The sequence below is a fragment of the Scyliorhinus canicula genome, chromosome 5, assembly GCF_902713615.1.
Source record: "Scyliorhinus canicula chromosome 5, sScyCan1.1, whole genome shotgun sequence".
Lineage (NCBI taxonomy): Eukaryota > Metazoa > Chordata > Chondrichthyes > Carcharhiniformes > Scyliorhinidae > Scyliorhinus > Scyliorhinus canicula.
Genome location: NC_052150.1, coordinates 73665827 through 73685929, shown reverse-complemented (window position 1 = coordinate 73685929; position 20103 = coordinate 73665827). Strand labels below are relative to the sequence as shown.

The window sequence follows — 20103 nt, the reverse complement described above, 5'->3', positions numbered from 1 at the left end:
GTTGAGGGAAATAAAATGGTTTTAGAATTCAGCATTTTACCATCCAATCCTCACCCTCAATCCATACAGGTTTGTTTGTTGTTATCCTGATACAAACTCTCATTGTATTACTAATTTGTGAACTATAACATCCATTTATATTTCAGCCTATCCATACGTAAAGCGTTTCATAGAGCTTTCTGAGAGGTTTTTCACCAAACCCTACCTTACTCGCACAGTCAAAGCCCATTCCCATTTGAGCAAGAATCTGAACCACTGGTTTGCTGCTGTTACATTTCACAGCGTAGAAAGGTTTCACTCGAGGCAGTGCTCTCTGCCATCGCAGATGCTGATCTACAAGAGCACCCAGGTCAGCAACATGGAAGGCATCTGTGAGATCCTGAAAGAAAGGACACAGCAATCACCTAGAAATTCTACTTCTAATGATTCTGTATCATTGTTTCATATACTTGTTCTTAGAAGAAATGCTGACACCAAATATTTATAGTAAAATGTTAAGCAACGTCTTTAAAATGGATTTAAATGTAGGGGATATGATCAAGAAGTTTACAGGTGACACAAAAATCGGAAGGGTGGTAAATAGTGAGGAGACTAGCCATAGACTACAGGAGGATATCAATGGACTGGTCAGCTGGACAGAGCAGTGGCAAATGGAATTCAACCCAGAAAAGTGTGAGGAAAGGTGTGAGCACTTGGGGAGGGCTAACAAGGTAAAGAATTACACTATGAATGTTAGGACCCTGGAAAGTACCAAAGATCAGAAGATAATTGGAGTAGATCCCTGAAGGTGGCAGAGCAGATAGATAGGGTGGTTAAGAAGACATATGGGATACCTACCTTTATTAGTCAAGGCATAGAACACAAGAACAGGGTGAGCAGTGGTGAACTGCCTGTGAATAGTTTTGTACATAGTCAGTAATGCGACCTCCAACCAGCGGGTGGCATCAAACATCAGTCACGTGACATGAGACACTCGCCAGTGGGTAGTAAGGCATACAACAGGGACAGTTGCACATAGGGTACTTCCAGGAGAGTTCACTGAACTCATATAGCAACTTTGTCTGTATAGTATTCTGTTTGTTATTTTTCCATGTTTTCATTAATGAATCATTTTTCGAGTTCAGCAACCAGATGTTCCATGTACATCATTGCAACGGCAAGGTCACTGAACACAACTATGCTAGAGCTGTATAAAACACTGGTCAGACCACAGCTTGAGTACTGCATGCAGTTCTGGTGACCACATGATAGGAAGGATGTGATTCAATAGGAGAGGGTGCAGAGGAGATTTATCAGCATGCTGCTTGGGCTGAAGGTCTGAGCCATGAGGAAACATTGGATAGGCTGGGGCTGTTTCCCTTGACATTGAGAGGGGACCTGAGATGGGTGTTTTTAAGATTATGAGGTGCCTAGATAGGGTGTATAAGAAGGGTATTTTTCCATTAGTAGAGGGGGTCAATAACCAGGAGGCATAGATAAGAGGTAGAAGGCTAAGAGGGGAGTTGAGGAGAAACTTTTTCACACAGAGTGTGGTGGGAGTCTGGAACCGACTACTGGGTGGTCAGAAATACTCACAACATTTAAGAAGTATTGAGATATTCACTTGTGCTGCCATAACCTCTAGGGCTATGGGCTGAGCATTAAAATGTGGAATTAGTGCAGTCAGGTCTTTGTTGACCGGCGTCAACACGATGGGCCAAATTGCCTCCTTCTGTGCTGGAAACGTCTATGAATCTTGGTTAAGCATTTATTCCTATAATTCTATTTCATTCTGAAAATATTCATTTAAGCAAAATATTGGTGACCATCTTTATTTATTCCTTAAAGTTAAAACTTAACTGATAATATACCACACTGTTGACACTCACCTTCAGCTGATGTTCAATTATAATTTTGTCTATGGCATCCCTTACAGTTAAACCTTCCTCCAATACATTAAAGCCAGAATCAAAAATGCAGCTTGCCATTTTCCTTGGAACTGCTGAAATGCAACAAATAAAACAATAAATATTTCAAAATGGTATAATGTTATTCCTGGGAACTCTTAAGTAGGTTCAGAATAGGGTAAGTGTGTTGAGATTTGTGTTATCGAGGTTGCTTAAGATATGAACTGCTCGGTCCAAAATCACAAGTAACTGCAGACTGGTGAACTCAGCCCAACACATCACACAAGCTTGCCACCCTCCCATTGATTCTTTATACACCTCCCACTGCCTCAAGAAGGCAGACAGAATTGTCAGAGACCCCTCCCACCCAGGCTTTGCCCTCTTTCAGACCTTTCCATCAGGCAAAAAATACAGAAGTCTGAATACCCGCGCATCCAGACATAGGAACAGCTTCTGCTTCTTCCCCACAGCTGCTAGACTCCTCAACGACTCTCCCTCGGACTGATCTGTTCCCTGTAAGAACACTATTCACGATGCCCTATGCTGCTCTTGCTCATGTATTTGCTTTGTTTGGCTCTTGTTCTGCACTGTAACCAATCACTATTTGTTGATGTACCATTGTCAAAGTATTCTGTCGATTATTCTTTTTGTCTACTATGTACTTACTTGCATACATTCCCTTGGCATCAGAAAAATACTTTTCACTGTACTTCGGTACGTGTGACAATCAATCAATCAGCTTTGATAGAGATTTGAAGAACACTTGGATTTAAAGTATTATTTGTTAATTATGATTTGCATCTCTGTTTATTTACTATGTACATTGGTGGATTATCATGAGGAAAATAGGATCAATATCAGGGTGATTTGGTGTGAGAATATCAGTTTTGGAACAAGTTGAATATAGAATCAATGATGGATATATATATGCAACTTCCAAAATAGAACGGGCAATAAGGCCACAAATCCAATTTTACTAGGAATCATTCACTAGCACATGAAGAAAGAATTACAGTATAAATATACACAATAAGCTGATGGAAGAGTCAGAAAATAGAACAAATGAGTAGGTGAGATATGGAACTAGAATGTCAACAATCATTGTCTGCACTACATATAGTTCATGATTCATACATATTCCAAGAGCTCACCTGGAGACCAGTTGTCCGATGGTTTTATTTTATAAAATGAACCATGAGCCCTGCATGGTGCTCCCAGTGGCCATCCTGTGGAACCCAGGAATTGTTTCTACACATACCGACAAATATAATTGCCGTACGAGTCATTGTTTAGTGAGAGCTGAAATATGTACCTTCTTGATGATCATGAACATAGCAACACGTATATTCACAAAACTAGAAAAGGTACACTTGCTAGTACCCAAAGAAAAGGGCCTTTATAAACAAATGATAAGTTTGCCATGGGTGTTATAAAAGAGGTGGGCAGTGGCACACACTAACCCTTGTTCAGAAACGGAGTATGGGTGGCACGGTAGCACAGTGGTTGGCACTGTTGCTTCACAGTGCCAGGGTCCCAGGTTTGATTCCCAGCTTGGGTCACTGTCTGTGGGGAGTCAGTACGTTCTCCTTGTGTCTGAGTGGGTTTCCTCTGGGTGCTCTGGTTTCCTCCCACAAGTCCCAAAAGATGTGCTGTTAAGTGAATTGGACATTTTGAATTCTCCCTCGTACCCGAACAGGCGCCTTAGTGTGGTGACTAGGGGCTTTTCACAGTAGCTACATTGCAGTTTTAATGTCAGCCTTCTTTCGGGATTTGTGGGAGGAAACTAACCACCGTGCCGTACTGTTTGTGGTCTGTCACTACCACAGAATACATGCCTTCGACGTACTGATGACATTTTTTTTTACCTCAAATAGGACCGCCAAGCCTTCCTTCACAATCAGCAAATAGCGCTGCTCTGCATTAAAAAGAATCTTGGACACGTAGGCAATAGGCCTTTTCATGCCGTCTTTCCAATGATGTGAGAGTATGCCTGACTCCATAAGGAGTGTTGTCACATGTCATTATGCGCTCCTTCTTGGGATCGTAATGAACCAATATATTAGATGATAGTAGCTGCAGTTTTATTCTTTCAAAGGCCTATTCATATGGTACCTTCCAAGACCATTTCTGCTTTTCTTCAATAGCGTATGTAATGGCAGCAGCAAAGAGGCCAAGTTTGTGATGAACTTTCCATAATAATTGACCCCAGTCACAAAGATTTAAATTCTGCGGCATTTCATGGGATAGGCGCTTCACTAATGGCTTTGACTGTGTCTACCATGGGGTAAGGCCTTTTTTATCTACCCGATAGGTTAGATAGGTTACTTCACTTGCCTGGAAAACACACTTTTCTCTTTAAGATGTACCCCTGCTTTGGAATTTTCCATAAGAACCAGAATGTCCCTGTAACCAGAATGTCATCCAGGTACACAGTTACCTAGTGTATCCTTGGAGTATATTCTCCTTATTCACTGAAATATGGTTTGTGCCGATGAGACCATGAAGGGTGGACGAGTATACTTGTACAGGTCCTTATGGGTGTTGATTGTGATATAAAGTGGGGAGGTTTAGTCTATTTTACGCTGGAGGTAGGTGTGTCTCATGTTTAGTTTTGTGAAAGTCTGGCCACCTGCTAATTTGGTGTATGTCCTTTATATGTGGCATGGGGTATGTGACCAATTTTGAGATCCAGTTGACTGTGGGTTTATAATCCCCACAGAAGAGGACTGATTTATCGGGTTTGAGGATGGGAACGAGAGGTGCAGCCCACTCCCCAAATTGTACGGGATTTTTATCCCTAAACCCTCCAGACACCCAAGCTCAGTCTTTAATTTCTCTGTAAGAAGTCTTACAACAACCAGGTTAAAGTCCAACAGGTTTTTTTCGAATCACTAGCTTTTGGAGCACTGCTCCTTCCTCAGGTGAACGAGGAGGTATGTTCCAGAAATATATTTCTTTCAGCATGAAGGGTATGAAGAGCCATTGGGCTGAGTGGGGTCATAGACTGGTATTGAGGTTCGAACTTATATTTCAAAAGCATTCCTCACCCATACTATGACTCACAGTGCCTCTGTGGTACCATGAACCACACTCTTTTAAAAGCTAGCTCGGGGGTGGCACGGTGGCGCAGTGGTTAGCACTGCTGCCTCACAGTGCTGAGAACCCGGGTTTGATCCCGCCCTCAGATCACTGCCTGTGTGGAGTCTGCACGTTCTCCCCGTGACTGCGTGGGTCTCACCCCCACAACCCACAGATCTGCAGGTTAGGTGGATTGACCACACTAAACTGCCCCTTAATTATAAAAAAAAAATTAAAAAGCAAGCTCAACTCCATGAAAATTGTGGAGGACGAGGGAATGCCTATATCCACCATGGATCCAGTCAGGTTAGAGTGCAGGGTGCGGGTTCATGACCCACACCAACCCACTCTCTAACCTGTTGAAAATCAGAAACAAAAGGGGGACATCCGGCGATGGGGATGTGCTGAGCAGTTGCACATCAGGTGACTCTCCTCCAGAATATAGTAAAATAGGCACTTGTGGCCAAATTTAGCCTGAAAATTCAGATTTATTTTACTCCCAAACAGAAAACAGAAAAGAAGAGCAGTATGCCAGCAAGCAGTAGCTCAAGCGGCCGCAGGGAAGCCAGAAGCGGTGGAAAAGGTCAGGAGCGGTAAGTTGGCGAACCCACAAAACGAGGGGCCCCGCCACACCTGGAGAGGGATGGAAGACATTCCTAACCAAGGAATTGACTGCAATGAAGGAAGAGATCCAAGTGGGGATCCAGGGGGCGGTCAAGGTGGCGGTGACAGAGGTGCTGGTCGCCATGCGCTTGATGGAAGGACGAAGAATCTGGAGGCTCAGGGAAAGACAATCCAGGGGCTCCAAAAGGAATCAACCAACCAGAGCGACAGGGTCATTGCCCTGGAAGCTCAGATAAAAAGATTGGTGGTGACCATGGGAGCATGAAGGGGAAGGTCGAGGACCAGGAGAACCGGTCTCCGCGGCAGAATATTCGAATAGTGGACCTACTAGAGGGGCTCGAAGGCAGAGACCCGACTGACCACGTGGCCCAGGCGCTAGACAACTTGGTTGGAAGGGACAGCTTCCCCAAACCACCGGAGATTGACACAGCCCACAGGTTACTCCGACTGAAGCCCAAGGTCGGGGAACAACCAAGGGCAATAATCGGCAGGTTACACAGGTACCAGGATCGGGAGAAGATCCTGCATTGGGCTCGGCAGACCAAAGCGAGCAGTTTGGAAGGACACAGAATTTTGTTGTATCAAGACATTGGGGCAGACCTGGCAAAGCGCAGGGCTGAGTTTAACCACGCAAAGTCGGCCCTGTATAAAATTCAGGATTTTATTCCCAGCCAGGCTCTAGGTGACATTCCAGAATAAAGCATACTATTTCCCCACCCCGGCAGAGGTGGGGAATCATTCCTGCACAGGTTTGCAGAGGCAAATGGCCTAGACAAAACGTAAACAAAGCAACAATTGGGAAAATGCAGGGAGAGAAAAAAAAAAAGTTACGGACATGAACATGCGTGGGACGGTACTGTCTCACATTGGGCAGGAGCACCAGCTCACAGGAAGGAAGGGGTGAGGCAGCGGAGTTCAGGAAAGGTTGAAAGGGAGACAGAGAGGATGGCAATTGATCAGGCATAAGGAAGGGGAAAGATCAGCCCCAAGAGGGGGACTACCACACGAGCGGGGAAAGCTAGCGCCAGGAGGTATGAAAGAGAGGGGGGCTGTGGTGTATCTCCCAGCGGGGAGGGGATTTGGGGGGGGGGGGGGAAAGAAAGGGTACAGAGGGGGGTGGGAGTGGGATTATGGGCGGAGACCTGGGGAAGCAAAATGATAAGGAAGGGATAGGCTCTAGACTGGCTTCAGCAGGTCAGGTGTGGGTTGATGGAACAAGATGGCACCGTATGCAGCCATTTTGGAGGGTCCCTAAACAAAGGGAAACCCCGGAGTGCTGAGACCTATCCACGTGGTGTACACACAGTTGACGACCATGTTGATTGGTCCCTGAACAAAAGGAGACCCGGGAGCGCAGGGGCCCGGCCTCATGGTGAGAGCGGCGACCGCAGCCATGTTGGACGGCCTCTAACAAAGGAAAATCCACGAGTGCATGGGCGCATCCAACAGGTAAGAATGGTTGATCCCACAGGAAGGGGGGGACAGAAACCCCCCCACCAGGATAGTCACCTGGAACGTTAGGGGACTTAAAGGCCCAGTGAAAAGATCCAGAGTCTTTGTCCTGGGTAAGGAAGGACTGGGTGGGACAGACCTACCATTCCTGCTATGGGAGAGTTCAGGGGATAGCCATACTGATAAGTAGGAGGGCGGTGTTCACAGCGGCAAAGCTGGTCATGGACAAAGGGGGACGGTACGTAATGATCAGTGGTGTACTAGACGGGGCACCGGTAGTCCTGGTAAACGTTACACGGAATCTATGGCCAACAATGTCTTCTGCCAAAAACAGGCTATAGTACAGTACGAATAACCAGAATGGTGAAGTCTCACTGAAATTCTGGGAGGCACTGAATGCGATGATTAGAACATAGAACATAGAAAAATACAGCACAGAACAGGCCCTTCGGCCCACGATGTTGTGCCGAACTTTTGTCCTAGATTAAGAATAAATTAACCTACACCCCATCATTCTATTGTAATCCATGTACCTATCCAATAGCCGCCTGAAGGTCCCTAATGTTTCCGACTCAACTACTTCCACAGGCAGTGCATTCCATGCCCCCACTACTCTCTGGGTAAAGAACCTACCTCTGACATCCCTCCTATATCTTCCACCATTCACCTTAAATTTACGTCCCCTTGTAATGGTTTGTTCCACCCGGGGAAAAAGTCTCTGACTGTACTCTATCTATTCCCCTGATCATCTTATAAACCTCTGTCAAGTCGCCCCTCATCCTTCTCCGTTCTAATGAGAAAAGGCCGAGCACCCTCAACCTTTCCTCGTAAGACCTACTCTCCATTCCAGGCAAAATCCTGGTAAATCTCCTTTGCATCTTTTCCAAAGCTTCCACATCCTTCCTAAAATGAGGCGACCAGAACTGCACACAGTACTCCAAATGTGGCCTTACCAAGGTTTTGTACAGCTGCATCATCACCTCACAGCTCTTAAATTCAATCCCTCTGTTAATGAATGCTAGCACACCATAGGCCTTCTTCACAGCTCTGTCCACTTGAGTGGCAACTTTCAAAGATCTATGAACACAGACCCCAAGATCTCTCTGCTCCTCCACATTGCCAAGAACCTTACCGTTAACCCTGTATTCCGCATTCATATTTGTCCTTCCAAAATGGACAACCTCACACTTTTCAGGGTTAAACTCCATCTGCCACTTCTCAGCGCAGCTCTGCATCCTATCTATGTCTCTTTGCAGCCGACAACAGCCCTCCTCACTATCCACAACTCCACCAGTCTTCGTATCGCCTGCCAATTTACTGACCCATCCCTCAACTCCCTCATCCAAGTCATTAATGAAAATCACAAACAGCAGAGGACCCAGAATTGATCCCTGCGGTACGCCACTGGTAACTGGGCTCCAGGCTGAATATTTGCCATCCACCACCACTCTCTGACTTCTATCGGTTAGCCAGTTTGTTATCCAACTGGCCAAATTTCCCACTATCCCATGCCTCCTTACTTTCTGCATAAGCCTACCATGGGGAACCTTATCAATGCCTTACTAAAATCCATGTACACCACATCCACTGCTTTACCTTCATCCACGTGCTTGGTCACCTCCTCAAAGAATTCAATAAGACTTGTGAGGCAAGACCTACCCCTCAGAAATCCGTGCTGACTATCCTTAATCAAGCAGTGTCTTTCCAGATGCTCATAAATCCTATCCCTCAGTACCCTTTCCATCACTTTGCCTACCACCTAAGTAAGACTAACTGACCTATAATTCCCAGGGTTATCCCTATTCCCTTTTTTTGAACAGCGGCACGACATTCGCCACTCTCCAATCCCCTGGTACCACCCCTGTTGACAGTGAGGACGAAAAGATCATTGCCAACGGCTCTGCAATTTCATCTCTTGCTTCCCATAGAATCCTTGGATATATCCCGTCAGGCCCGGGGGACTTGTCTATCCTCAAGTTTTTCAAAATGCTCAACACATCTTCCTTCCTAACAAGTATCTCCTTGAGCTTACCATTCTGTTTCACACTGTCCTCTCCAACAATATGGCCCCTCTCATTCATAAAAATTGAAGAAAAGTACTCGTTCAAGACCTCTCTTATCTGTTCTGACTCAAGACACAATCTCCCGCTACTGTCTTTGATCGGACCCACCCTCGCTCTAGTCATTATCATATTTCTCACATATGTGTAAAAGGCCTTGGGGTTTTCTACCTCAGTAGGCAGATCCTATAAGGCCCATAGAGACAGGGAAGAGAGCACAGGCAGCACAGTGGTGCTGTTTGCGTGAGTTTCACCCCCACAACCCAAAGATGTGCAGGGTAGGTGGATTGGCCATGCTAAATTGCCCCTTAATCAGAAAAAAATAATTGGATACTCTAAATCTATTTTTAAAAAGAGACAGGGAAGATAGGGCGGTTTGGCAGCAACTGATCAACTCCATCCTGGAGGCTGACAAAAGGTACTCCGAGGCCCCAACCATAGAGGTTGTGGCAGAGAGTAAAAAGCTACAAATGGACTTTAACCTGCTACCCACCAGGAAGGCAGTGCGCCAACTCTGCCAGACACAGTGGACCTTTTATGAACACGGAGTGAAGGCTGGCCGCCTGCTGGCTCGCCAGCCGAGAAAGCAGGCAGCCACAAGGGAAATAGCCCTGGTAAAGGGTAGCACAGGTAGACTGGTAGCCCAGCCAAAAAAGGTCAACAAAGCATTTGAGGCCTTCTACCAGGGACTATACACATCTGAGCCCCCCTGATGGGCACTCGGGGATGAAAAGGCTCCTTGATAGACTGGACATGTCAGTCATGGGGTTGACAGGCGGGGGGTGCTGGAAGCATTAATAGGACTGGGAGAGGCCGTGGAGAGAATAAGTCCATTAAGGTGAGGTAGGCACCGGGACCCGACACATTCCCAGCGGACCTCTATAAAATGTTTGCACTGTCTCTCGCCCTGCATCTGCAGGAGAAGTTCGTCGACTCACTAGCGAGGGGCACCCTGCCTCCAACGCTAACACAGGCCACCATATCGCTGATACCCAAAAATGACACAAAGACCCAATGGAATGTGGATCATATAAACCAATTTGCTGCTTAATATGGAAGCAAAAATATTCACAAAGCTCCTGGCCAGGAGACGGAAGAACTGCGTATCAGAGGTGGTCACTGAGGTCCAGATGAGCTTTGTCAAGGGTAGACCGCTAATGGCAAACATCAGACGGCTGCTGAATGTGATACTGACCCCTTCCAGGGAGAAAACACCTTGGTAATCGTCTCCCTGGACGCAGAGGAGGCCTTCGACAGAGTCGAATGGAAGTACACTGGTGTAGTTTGGGCTGCGGACAAGGTTTACTTCATGGGTGAAACTCCTGTAAAACGCCCCCAAGGCGAGCGTTCAGACCAAAACAACTAGCTCTGAATACTTCCAGTTGCACAGAGGCACCAGACAGGGATGCCCGCTGTCCCCGCCCCTGTTCGCCCTGGCAATTAGACCCCTGGCGATCACCCTGTATGATGCAAGAGGTTGGAAGGGTATCCGAAGAGGAGGCAGAGAGCATAGAGTCTCACTCTATGTGGATGACCTGGTCCTCTACATCTCGGACCCGCAAAACGGCTTGACTGAAATCATGAAGCTTCAGGAAAAGTTTGGGCTTCAAACTCAACCTGAGGTTTTCCTGCTGAACCCGAGCGGGGGAGGGACAGAACTGGAAGGGCCAACCACGCCCACATGTTCTGGGCATGCGCCAGATTTATCGGGTTTTGGACAGCCTTCTTCGAGGTGATGTCCAAGTTTGTGGGGTGAGGATGAATCATTGCCCGAGAGTGGCAGACTTTGGTGTATCGGACCAGCCACAACTTCATATGGGGAAGAGGGCAACGCCGTGCATTTGCTTCCCTAATCGCACACTGGCTCGGCTGGCGATCAACAGCACCACACACAGCTGCAGACTGGCTGGCAGACCTGTTGGAATTTCTCCAAATGGAGAAGATCAAAAACACCACACAAGGGTTGGAAGAAGGCTTCAACAAAGCGTGGGGATCATTCATCAGCCGAGACCAAGACCTGTTCGAAGGCAACAATGGACAACATAGAGGGAGGGGGGCCAGGGGGACACACCGGAACCACCAGGGCCACAGAAAGCAGACATGAATGAGTGGGGGTGGGGGGCTGGTGATGGGCAACAAGGGGGAGAGACCAAGGAAATGCCAAAGGGGAACCCAGGGAGAGACCAACACGGGGACCAGATTCCCCTCACAAAGCCATAAGAGGAAAACAAAAGCCAGAACAGACCATCAATGGTGATGGGAAGGGCCCAGGATAGGACCTGGAGACAGCAGACAAGGGAAGGGGCAGCAGGGGAGGGGGTCGGGAGAGGGGGGGGTGGGGGAGATGGAGGAGGGGTAGCGAAAAGAAAAGTGTAAATTGTAAATTATAGACGCTGCATCCATTTCTTGTACAGTGTAAAATTGCAAGCTTTAATAAAAATATTTCTTTAAAAAAAAGAAATTCAGAAACCCCAGGAAGTGTCGGGAATCCTAGCATTGGGACCAGGCCACCACTTTTACACCTCATGAAAATCTAACCCAACAACACTGAAAATCTGCAGGGCCTCTCCTGGTCTCCAGGAACCAGGCTACATTGGGCCTTTGTCATTTTTGTACATTTGCCCAGTGTCCCCTGAATTACTGCAGGTAACCGAGCAAACACTCACGGGATACAAGGACCCATTTGCTTAAGTGGAATGTAATACACTTAAGCAAACATGAAAATAACTTGTGGAACACGTGATCAAACAAAATAAATGAAAAGAATAAAATAATAGAAAGAACTTGTTACATAGAACCTACAGTGCAGAAGGAGGCCATTTGGCCCATCAAGTCTGCATTGACCCTCTCAAAGGACACCCTACCTAGGCCCACTCCCCCAGCCTTATGCCCCATAACCTTACCTGCACATCACTGAACACTAAGGGACAATTTAGCATGGCCATTTCACCTGACCTGCACTTCCTTGGACTGTGGGAGGAAACCGGAGCACCCGATGAAGACCCACACAGGCAGGGGGAGAACGTGCAAACTCCACACAGAGTCACCGGGAGCAGGAATTGAATCCAGGTCCCTGGCACTGTGAGGCAGCAGTGCTAACCACTGTGTCACCGTACCACCCATGTTACCGCAATGATCAACTGAGACAAATAAACTGCTTCAAACTTTCTCATTTGAACAGATGCAAATAATAAAAAAGGAAATAAAGAATTTGTTCTGAAGACAATAACAAATGATAAAAGTTGGTCTACAACATTTAAAATGTACTAACAGTGCAAGAGTCATATTTCCAACCAGTGGGGTTCTATTTACATGGTTACATCAAATTAGGCTGCCATGAGTCACCTGTCACATCTTGCATTTAAAGCTGATCAATTCCTGGAAGTTTCCAATGTGGATTAGAACTAAGCTATGCCAAAGCAAACTTCACACCTGCTGGTGTCAAGAATTACTTCAATGATGAACTAAAACCAGTAACTGGCTTTCACCATTTGCATTTCTATAAAGCCGCCTTTCAAGCAGAGAGAAAGGCGGGGGATGTTCCATCAGGAAACCAGCAGTGGGATTTTGCCATTGGTGGGATAAGAAGACCTCACTGCCGCAACTGCCAGAAACCCCCCGAGAAAGTCTGCCAGGACAATGGCTATATAGCAGCTCTTGATATGTTCTTTGCAGCTCATCAGGTGGAAAAGTGGTCTATTCAAAAGTGACTGCGGGATATTAAATTAATCACCCAGGCCATAGCACAATAGACAAGGTCTGTCCAGATATGAACTAATCAATCACTTTCTATGGAATATCAAACTAATTATGGGGAGAGGCTATGTGACCAGAATAACTGTTTTTGAAATGCCTTTCATTATTATACCCTGGTTGCTTTGGCTGTCAAGAAGAAGTCTGCAAATGGAAAAGTACACCATCTCTCTCCCTTCTCTCTCGAGTTCAGAGGCCGAACTTTGTTACGAGATAGAGGGTGAAATTTTCTGTTTGGGAGACAAAGTGTTGATGCCAGGACTGAAATGCAAGCAGTTAACGTTCCTTTTGGGGGCGCTATTTGTAATAATTGTAATAATTCAGGACGTGTTAATGGGCCAGAACTCTGCCCATGTGAATCTAGAGCAATTCTTCTTCCTGCCTGTGTTGGATTTGCTGGGGCTGGAATTGGTGCTGGAGAACTTGACAAGCTGCAGCTGCTTATAAGGACTCCACTCCCCCACACACTCTCATCCCAGCCAAGAAGGCGGCACAGCGGAGAGCAGGCCCCTGTTTAACTGAGACTGATCTTCAGAGGGTGTCGACAGTGGAGGGCAGGCGGGACACCCTCTAACCTAGGGTGGAGAGGAGGATCCAGCCCGTTATCGTCAACCGAGCCTGGGCGGGGGTGGCAGAGGCGGAGAGTGCAGACTAACCAGGCGGAGCGGCACGCAGTGCAGAAAAAGATAAATGACCTTAGCGCAGCTCAGGTAAGTCACCACTCCTGTTCCCCTGGCATCAGTCCTGTCCCTGCCTGCATCTCCCTCACAACCCATCCTGCACCAAACCCTAAACACTTGCTTTGTCCTCTTTGGCCAGGTGCCTTGCACACACATGCCACCAGCTACCCCCCCCCCCCCCCCACCCTGTGTAACTCGCCTTCATGTGTCTCACCATATCCTTTATGTGACCCCGAGGAAAAAGCAGCCCATAATAGAAGAGAGTAGGAGCAGACTGGGGGGGGGGGGGATCCGAACCGCTTGAACTGCGATGGAGCAGTCTGTGATAGAGTTAGCCAGGGAGATGCAGCGGAGGGATGTCACCAAATTTCCAGCATCCGCAAGTGCAGCCGGATGAGTCCAACCGCCTTCAGGTGCTGGAGACCATGCTGGCAATGCTTGGTACGCAAGCCAACTCTGACGGATGCAGGAGGTGAAAAGAGAAGACATGTTAGCAAGATGAGTATTCCCTGGCCCATCCAAATCCAACAGGCCACATGGTGACCCTGAGTTGCATTTCAGTTCCACCCTCCACACGTTCCACCCCAAACCCACACCCACCCCTCAGTCATTCCCCCAATATGTTGCCTTCCACACTGCACCCCTATCTCCATCAGTGAGTGGCACCGGGCCCGTGATGTAGGGAGCCCTTTACCTTCACCACTGTCCCTGTCAACAGGGGTACCAGTAGCTGCCGCAACCCATGTCAGTGATCGGCTCTGTGGCACCTGCCCTATTTCTCCAGTGGGGTCTACTGTGGGTGTTCTCATTGGGTGGACCATGTGTTATCCCCTCAGCAAGGTGGCACCCGGTTGAGCGGTGGAGAGGGTCAACGTGTGCCACCAATTGCCTCCATGTTTAGAGACTTGTGTGTGGGCAGGTCTCACAGATGGGGGTGAGCAAGGGAAGTATGCACCTGCTGGGCGTTTAGGAGTGTGATGTGTGTCCTGTGACAACTTGACCGGGGGCAGGATGGATGGGACTAGCGGAGCGGTGGGCAGGCTGGGCTTGGAAACACCTGGTGGCCCTGAGGGGTGGGCTAACTGAAAGTGTGACTATTCAGGCCTCTGCCCTGAGAGGAGCAGTGTGTCAGGGAGGGTGGCAAAGGCCACAGTGCATGTGCCCTTTCTTTGGGGTGAGCTCACCTTTTCCCCTGCTTCCCCTGCAGTGGGGCTGCACTTCTGATGAGCGCACTGTGGAATGGCAGCACCTGGTGTGCCACTGATTGAGCTTAGCCACGCCCATCCCGTTAATGATTCAGCTGGGGTCTGAGGGTTTACCAGAGGGGCTGCCTGGGTGGGCTCCCAAATGACCTGAGACTTTAAAAACATTTACAGGACCCAGCGCAGTTAGCAGAGTGAACAGCCACTTTAACTTGTACCAAATGGATGCGTTCAAAACAAATACTGCAGCAATGGCAGCCTGAGCTAGGCCATACCGAGGGGAACACCCTGAATGTACAGACTGTCACCAAGTCGCTACTCGTTACACCCCCTTCTTCCCCTCCCTGGCAGGCAGCCACCCGCCCCCCCCCCCCCCCACCCCCAGCAAGCAATATAATTTTAAACAGTTTTTCAAACTTTGCTTAACTTTTCGCTCCTCCTCAGCATCCATGTTGCCCAGTCCCTGTTTGTAAATATCTGTAGTAATTCGTGCCCATGTGACATCCGTCTGAGCATCATGGAAGCGAGGTGCATAGTGGATCCAACATGGTAAATACATTTAAATTAATACAAATGCTGGTTTTGCATGCTCCTGTCGACATGGGGTGCAAACCCCCTTATTGCCACCAGCGAGGGACCGAAGCATGAATTCCGATACAGCGCTGGTGGCAATTCTTCAGTCGCAGTTCTTATTTGCGGCGTCGCAAGGTGGAGAATTTTGCCCAGAGAATTTCAATCGCAAGGAGCCTCGGAAGCAATTGCATCAATTTTTAGAAGACAGATTCCGGTTTAAAAGTGCATGTCTCCAGTGAAAGCTGTTTGTATCCGCCTCAGCCACACTGGAATTTTAAGACCACTATGAAAGTAAATCTGCCTCGGCCACAAACAACAGTAAAGGACTCAATCACTGAACTCTCTATTTTTTACCTTTTGCCATTGAATCATAGTTAACATAGAACATAGAACATAGAACATAGAGCATAGAACATAGAACAGTACAGCACAGAACAGGCCCTTCGGCCCTCGATGTTGTGCCGAGCAATGATCACCCTACTCAAACCCACGTATCCACCCTATACCCGTAACCCAACAACCCCCCCCTTAACCTTACACTACGGGCAATTTAGCATGGCCAATCCACCTAACCCGCACATCTTTGGACTGTGGGAGGAAACCAGAGCACCCGGAGGAAACCCACGCACACACGGGGAGGACGTGCAGACTCCACACAGACAGTGACCCAGCCGGGAATTGAACCTGGGACCCTGGAGCTGTGAAGCATTTATGCTAACCACCATGCTACCGTGCTGCCCTCTGTAGGGAGTTAACCTCCCTACAAAACTTGCAATTTTGCATGCTTCAGAGAGTTTGTGTGGTGTGAAGGTCTCGAAATGTGTGTACCTTTTAAAATATTTTTACATCTGGGTAGGTTTTTCAGTACAATAAAAAATAACCCCTTTTATGTTTAGAAAGAAAGCCTATCGGTCTAAGTTATTTGCAATCAGCATTATTATTATTATTAAATGTTTAAATTCAGACACTGAATTAACAACTCCATCCTTAAAAATAACAAAAAAATCTGTTACGAACAATTGAGGAATGGGAAAGAACGACCGAGTCGCTATACCAACACTCACCCAGGCACAACGTATCTCAGATTCATGAAATTAAATATGTAAAGATGCTAGCCGAAATCTTCCAGTCCTGCCTACCACGGGAATGTCTGGGTTTGATGGACAATGAAAAAGTCCATTCACCTCGGGTGGGATCGGAACATCCCACCCATTGACTGGATTCAAACTATCCTGTTAGGCAGTGTTTTTCAAACTTTTTTGCCCGGGACAGATTTTTACCAACTGGCCGCCCACACTGCCAACCTATGCGACCCACGCCGGCCGACATTCACGGCCCACCATTTTCGCTTATCTTTAATGTGACAGGTGAGCCTGCTTGGACATCATGATGTCCCTCGCTTTGTTATTCAATGTTACTTTTCTGATAATTACTGCAGCTGATAATTTAAGATCTCACTGCATCTGTTGAAAATCAAGAAGTTTGTCCTCGAACTTGCCATATTTAATCTTCAAATGTCTTTGAAGTTTTGAGGGTTTTAAACTTTCATTTGCCAGTGCTTCCCTGCTATAACACACCTGAACTTTGAATCTGCTTTGCAGTGGCACAATTAATAAACCCACACCTCAAGTAATCATCTTTATGCTGTTTGTTCCCGTTTTCAGCTTCTTCTCCATAGGTTGTTCACCAGAGGCCCTGGAGTTCACACCAGCACTGCTGGCAGCTATAAAATGGAGGGACCTCTCTCGTGGCCAGAACACGGGACGTCAGTGTACAGGATGCATGACCTGCTCTCTGCCACCGCTCTCAGTGGGAGGACTCCGTCGTTTGCTGAACAAAGCGGGCCCTGGACAGCGCACCGCCATCAGGAGGAGGTGGTCCACCCCACTGGCTTCCGGATCTGCGCACTGCTTAATCCGGCACGCATGCGCGGGATGGCCAACAATTTCAAAAGTATGTCGCGGCCGGCATTTTTAAAAGCCGTTCGTGACCGTAGGGTGTTCCTCCCGCGGTCGGAAACGCCACGACCGTCCTGAAACCCAACCGCAACCCACCTGTGGGTCGCGATCCTGAGTTTGTCTCTGTCTTAAAGACACTCAGTGATTTGGCCTCCACAGCCTTCTGCAGCAAAGAGTTCCACAGACTCACCACCCTCTGGCTGAAGAAATTCCTCCTCATCTCTGTTTTAAAGGATCGTCCCTTTAACCTGAGATGGTGTCCTCTGGTTCTAGTTTTTCCTACAAGTGGGAACAACCTCTCCACGTTCACTCTATCCAGGCCTCGCAGTATCCTGTAAGTTTCAATAAGATCCTCCCTCATCCTTCTAAACAAGTACAGACCCAGAGTCCTCAACCGTTCCTCATACGACAAGCTCATAATTCCAGGGATCATTCTTGTGAACCCCCTCTGGACCCTTTCCAAGGTCAGAACATCCTTCCTTAGAGACGGGGTCCAAAACTGATCACAATGGTGTCTGACCAGAGCCTTATACAGCCTCAGAAGTACATTCCTGGTCTTGTATTCTAGCCCTCTCGACGTGATTGCTAACATTGCATTTGCCTTCCTAACTGCCGACTGAACCTGCATGTTAACCTTAAGAGAATTTTGAACTATGCCTCCATTCCTCCTTCTAAAGTGCATAACCTCACACTTTTCCACATTGTATGCCATCTGTCACTTCTTTGCCCATTCTCCAACCAAGCCTGTCCAAGTCCTTCTGCAGCCCCCCGCTTCCTCAATACTACCTGTACCTCTACATATCTTCGTATCACCTACGAGCTTAGCAACAGTGCCTTCAGTTCCTTCTTCCAGATCATTAATGTATATTGTGAAAAGTTGTGGTCCCAGCACAGACCCCTGAGGCACACCACTAGTCACTAGCTGCCATCCTGAAAAAGACCCTTTTATCTCCACTCTCTGCCTTCTGCCAGTCAGCCAATCTTCTATCTTACCCCAAACACCATGGGCTCTTAACTTATTTAACAGTGTCCTTCAAGGCACCTTGTCAAAGACCTTCTAGGTCCTTTTCCATTTGGTTGCCACCCTTGAACACAAATTTCATAAGAGGCTTAATTTTGATTTGATCACAAGCAAAAGAAAATAAGTTTCTTACCCTCACTGTTCAAGGGGCTCTGAATACCTGTAGAAACGGAGCTCAGTGGTATTGAAGGTCTGATGCATTTGGCAGTTAAAATACAAGTGACAAAATAGTCAAATTTTAAAACATGAATCAACATGCAAATGGAGGTCAAAAAGGAAAACTGTGACCAAAATAGGGATCTTAAATAGGTCACAATGATGCTTTAAGAGTTGAGTGGAAAAACAGGACAATTCCTGAATCTGGATCGGTGAGCGGGGGATCGAAGGCACACCAGAAAAAATTAGTTTAAGGCACAGGCCAGACTCTCCTCTATATGGAGAGTCCTATCCCGAACTCAGGCACCACTAATGATGATAATACTTCTTTATGTAAACGTACAGACGTTTCAGGAACTCTAACAACCTGCTGCATTATGGTGGTTTAGCACAGTGAGCTAAATAGCTGGCTTGTAATGCAGAACAATACCAGCAGCGCGGGTTCAATTTCCGTATCGGCCTCCCTGAACAGGCGCCGGAATGTGGAGACTAGGAGCTTTTCACAGTAACTTCATTGAAGCCTACTTGCGACAATAAGCGATTATTATTATTACAATCAAATGCAGAAGGTGGGTGGGGGGAAATAAAGAAATGACCTGATTCAACACGTGACTCAGATGTCATGGACGGGATTCTCCGAGTGCCTGAGAATAAGTTTTGGCACCGGGGCAGGATTCGTGGACTTCCATGACAGCAAAATTGGCACCGAAACTGGACCGATTCAGCGACTGTGGAGGGGCTAGCATCAGTGGCGCGTGGAACATAATCAATTGCAATGAGAAACAGTGCGGAATTCGCTGGGTCCGTGATTGACACTCGGGAGGCTGACAAGCTGCAGCCACACATACACACCACAATTCCCAGACACACTCATCCCAACCAACAAGATGGCACTGGTTGAACTGAGGCGCACACATCCTGCTGATGGGTTGGCTGGGGCCAGAGGGAAGTGCCCTGGGGAGACACCCATATGACCTGTGGCCCTAAGTTCACAGTGAGCAGTCAGCGGCGTGCGCAGCTGCATGGCTCCCTGGCAGGCTGCGGCAATGGTGCTCCGTGCCCGTCCACCCCGACCTCACAGCCCACTGCCTGACCACCCCCTGCTACTGCCCCTGGCCCTGGCAGAAGCCCCCCGGCCAGCGGAACAACTGTCAGCAAACTATGGGGATGTTGGACACTTTCCGTACCCCCTCTCTCTCCCTCTTCAGTCACGACACCGGTTTCATGATTTTTCAAAGCACAAGTGAACCCCATCGTCGGGAATTCGGCCCATCGGAGGAGGAGAATCGCGGAGGCCCCGGAGAATAACAGGTCGGGCTCGCTAATGATATGCAAATAGTGTTTACTATTTGTCCGTTCTGGAATGCATTGACGCCGCTTTCGAGGCAACAGAGAATTGCGATTTGGCGTGACATCGGCTCCCGCCACGATTTTGGCATCGGAACCGATTGTCCGTCCAATCCCGTTTCATGATTGTGGCATTGGCCAACGGAGAATCCCGCCTTATGTTTTTACAACCAGTGTTTGCAACATTAAATTTTCTCCCTCAAAGTTCTCCCACAAAAACCAACCACTCCAGGGTTCAAAAAGAAGAGAAACTGAAATTTAATCCACACAAAACAAAAGTCAGACCTGTCTGTGGAGATTGTACATTCTCCCG

At 47.6% G+C, this 20103-nt stretch overlaps 1 protein-coding gene across 1 annotated transcript in view; it reads right to left on the bottom strand.

The window, feature by feature from the left end:
• LOC119966050 (antizyme inhibitor 2-like) overlaps positions 1-18489 on the bottom strand; it is a 78551-nt gene extending 60062 nt beyond the window's left edge. Inside the window, exons 1-3 of the mRNA XM_038797214.1 lie at positions 18421-18489; positions 1869-1981; positions 206-379 (exon numbers count right to left, since the gene is read on the bottom strand). Coding sequence (XP_038653142.1) covers positions 206-379; positions 1869-1967 — 273 coding nt within the window. The 5' untranslated portion in view covers positions 1968-1981; positions 18421-18489. The remainder of the gene's footprint in view (positions 1-205; positions 380-1868; positions 1982-18420) is intronic.
• Positions 18490-20103: the final 1614 nt, after the last annotated feature.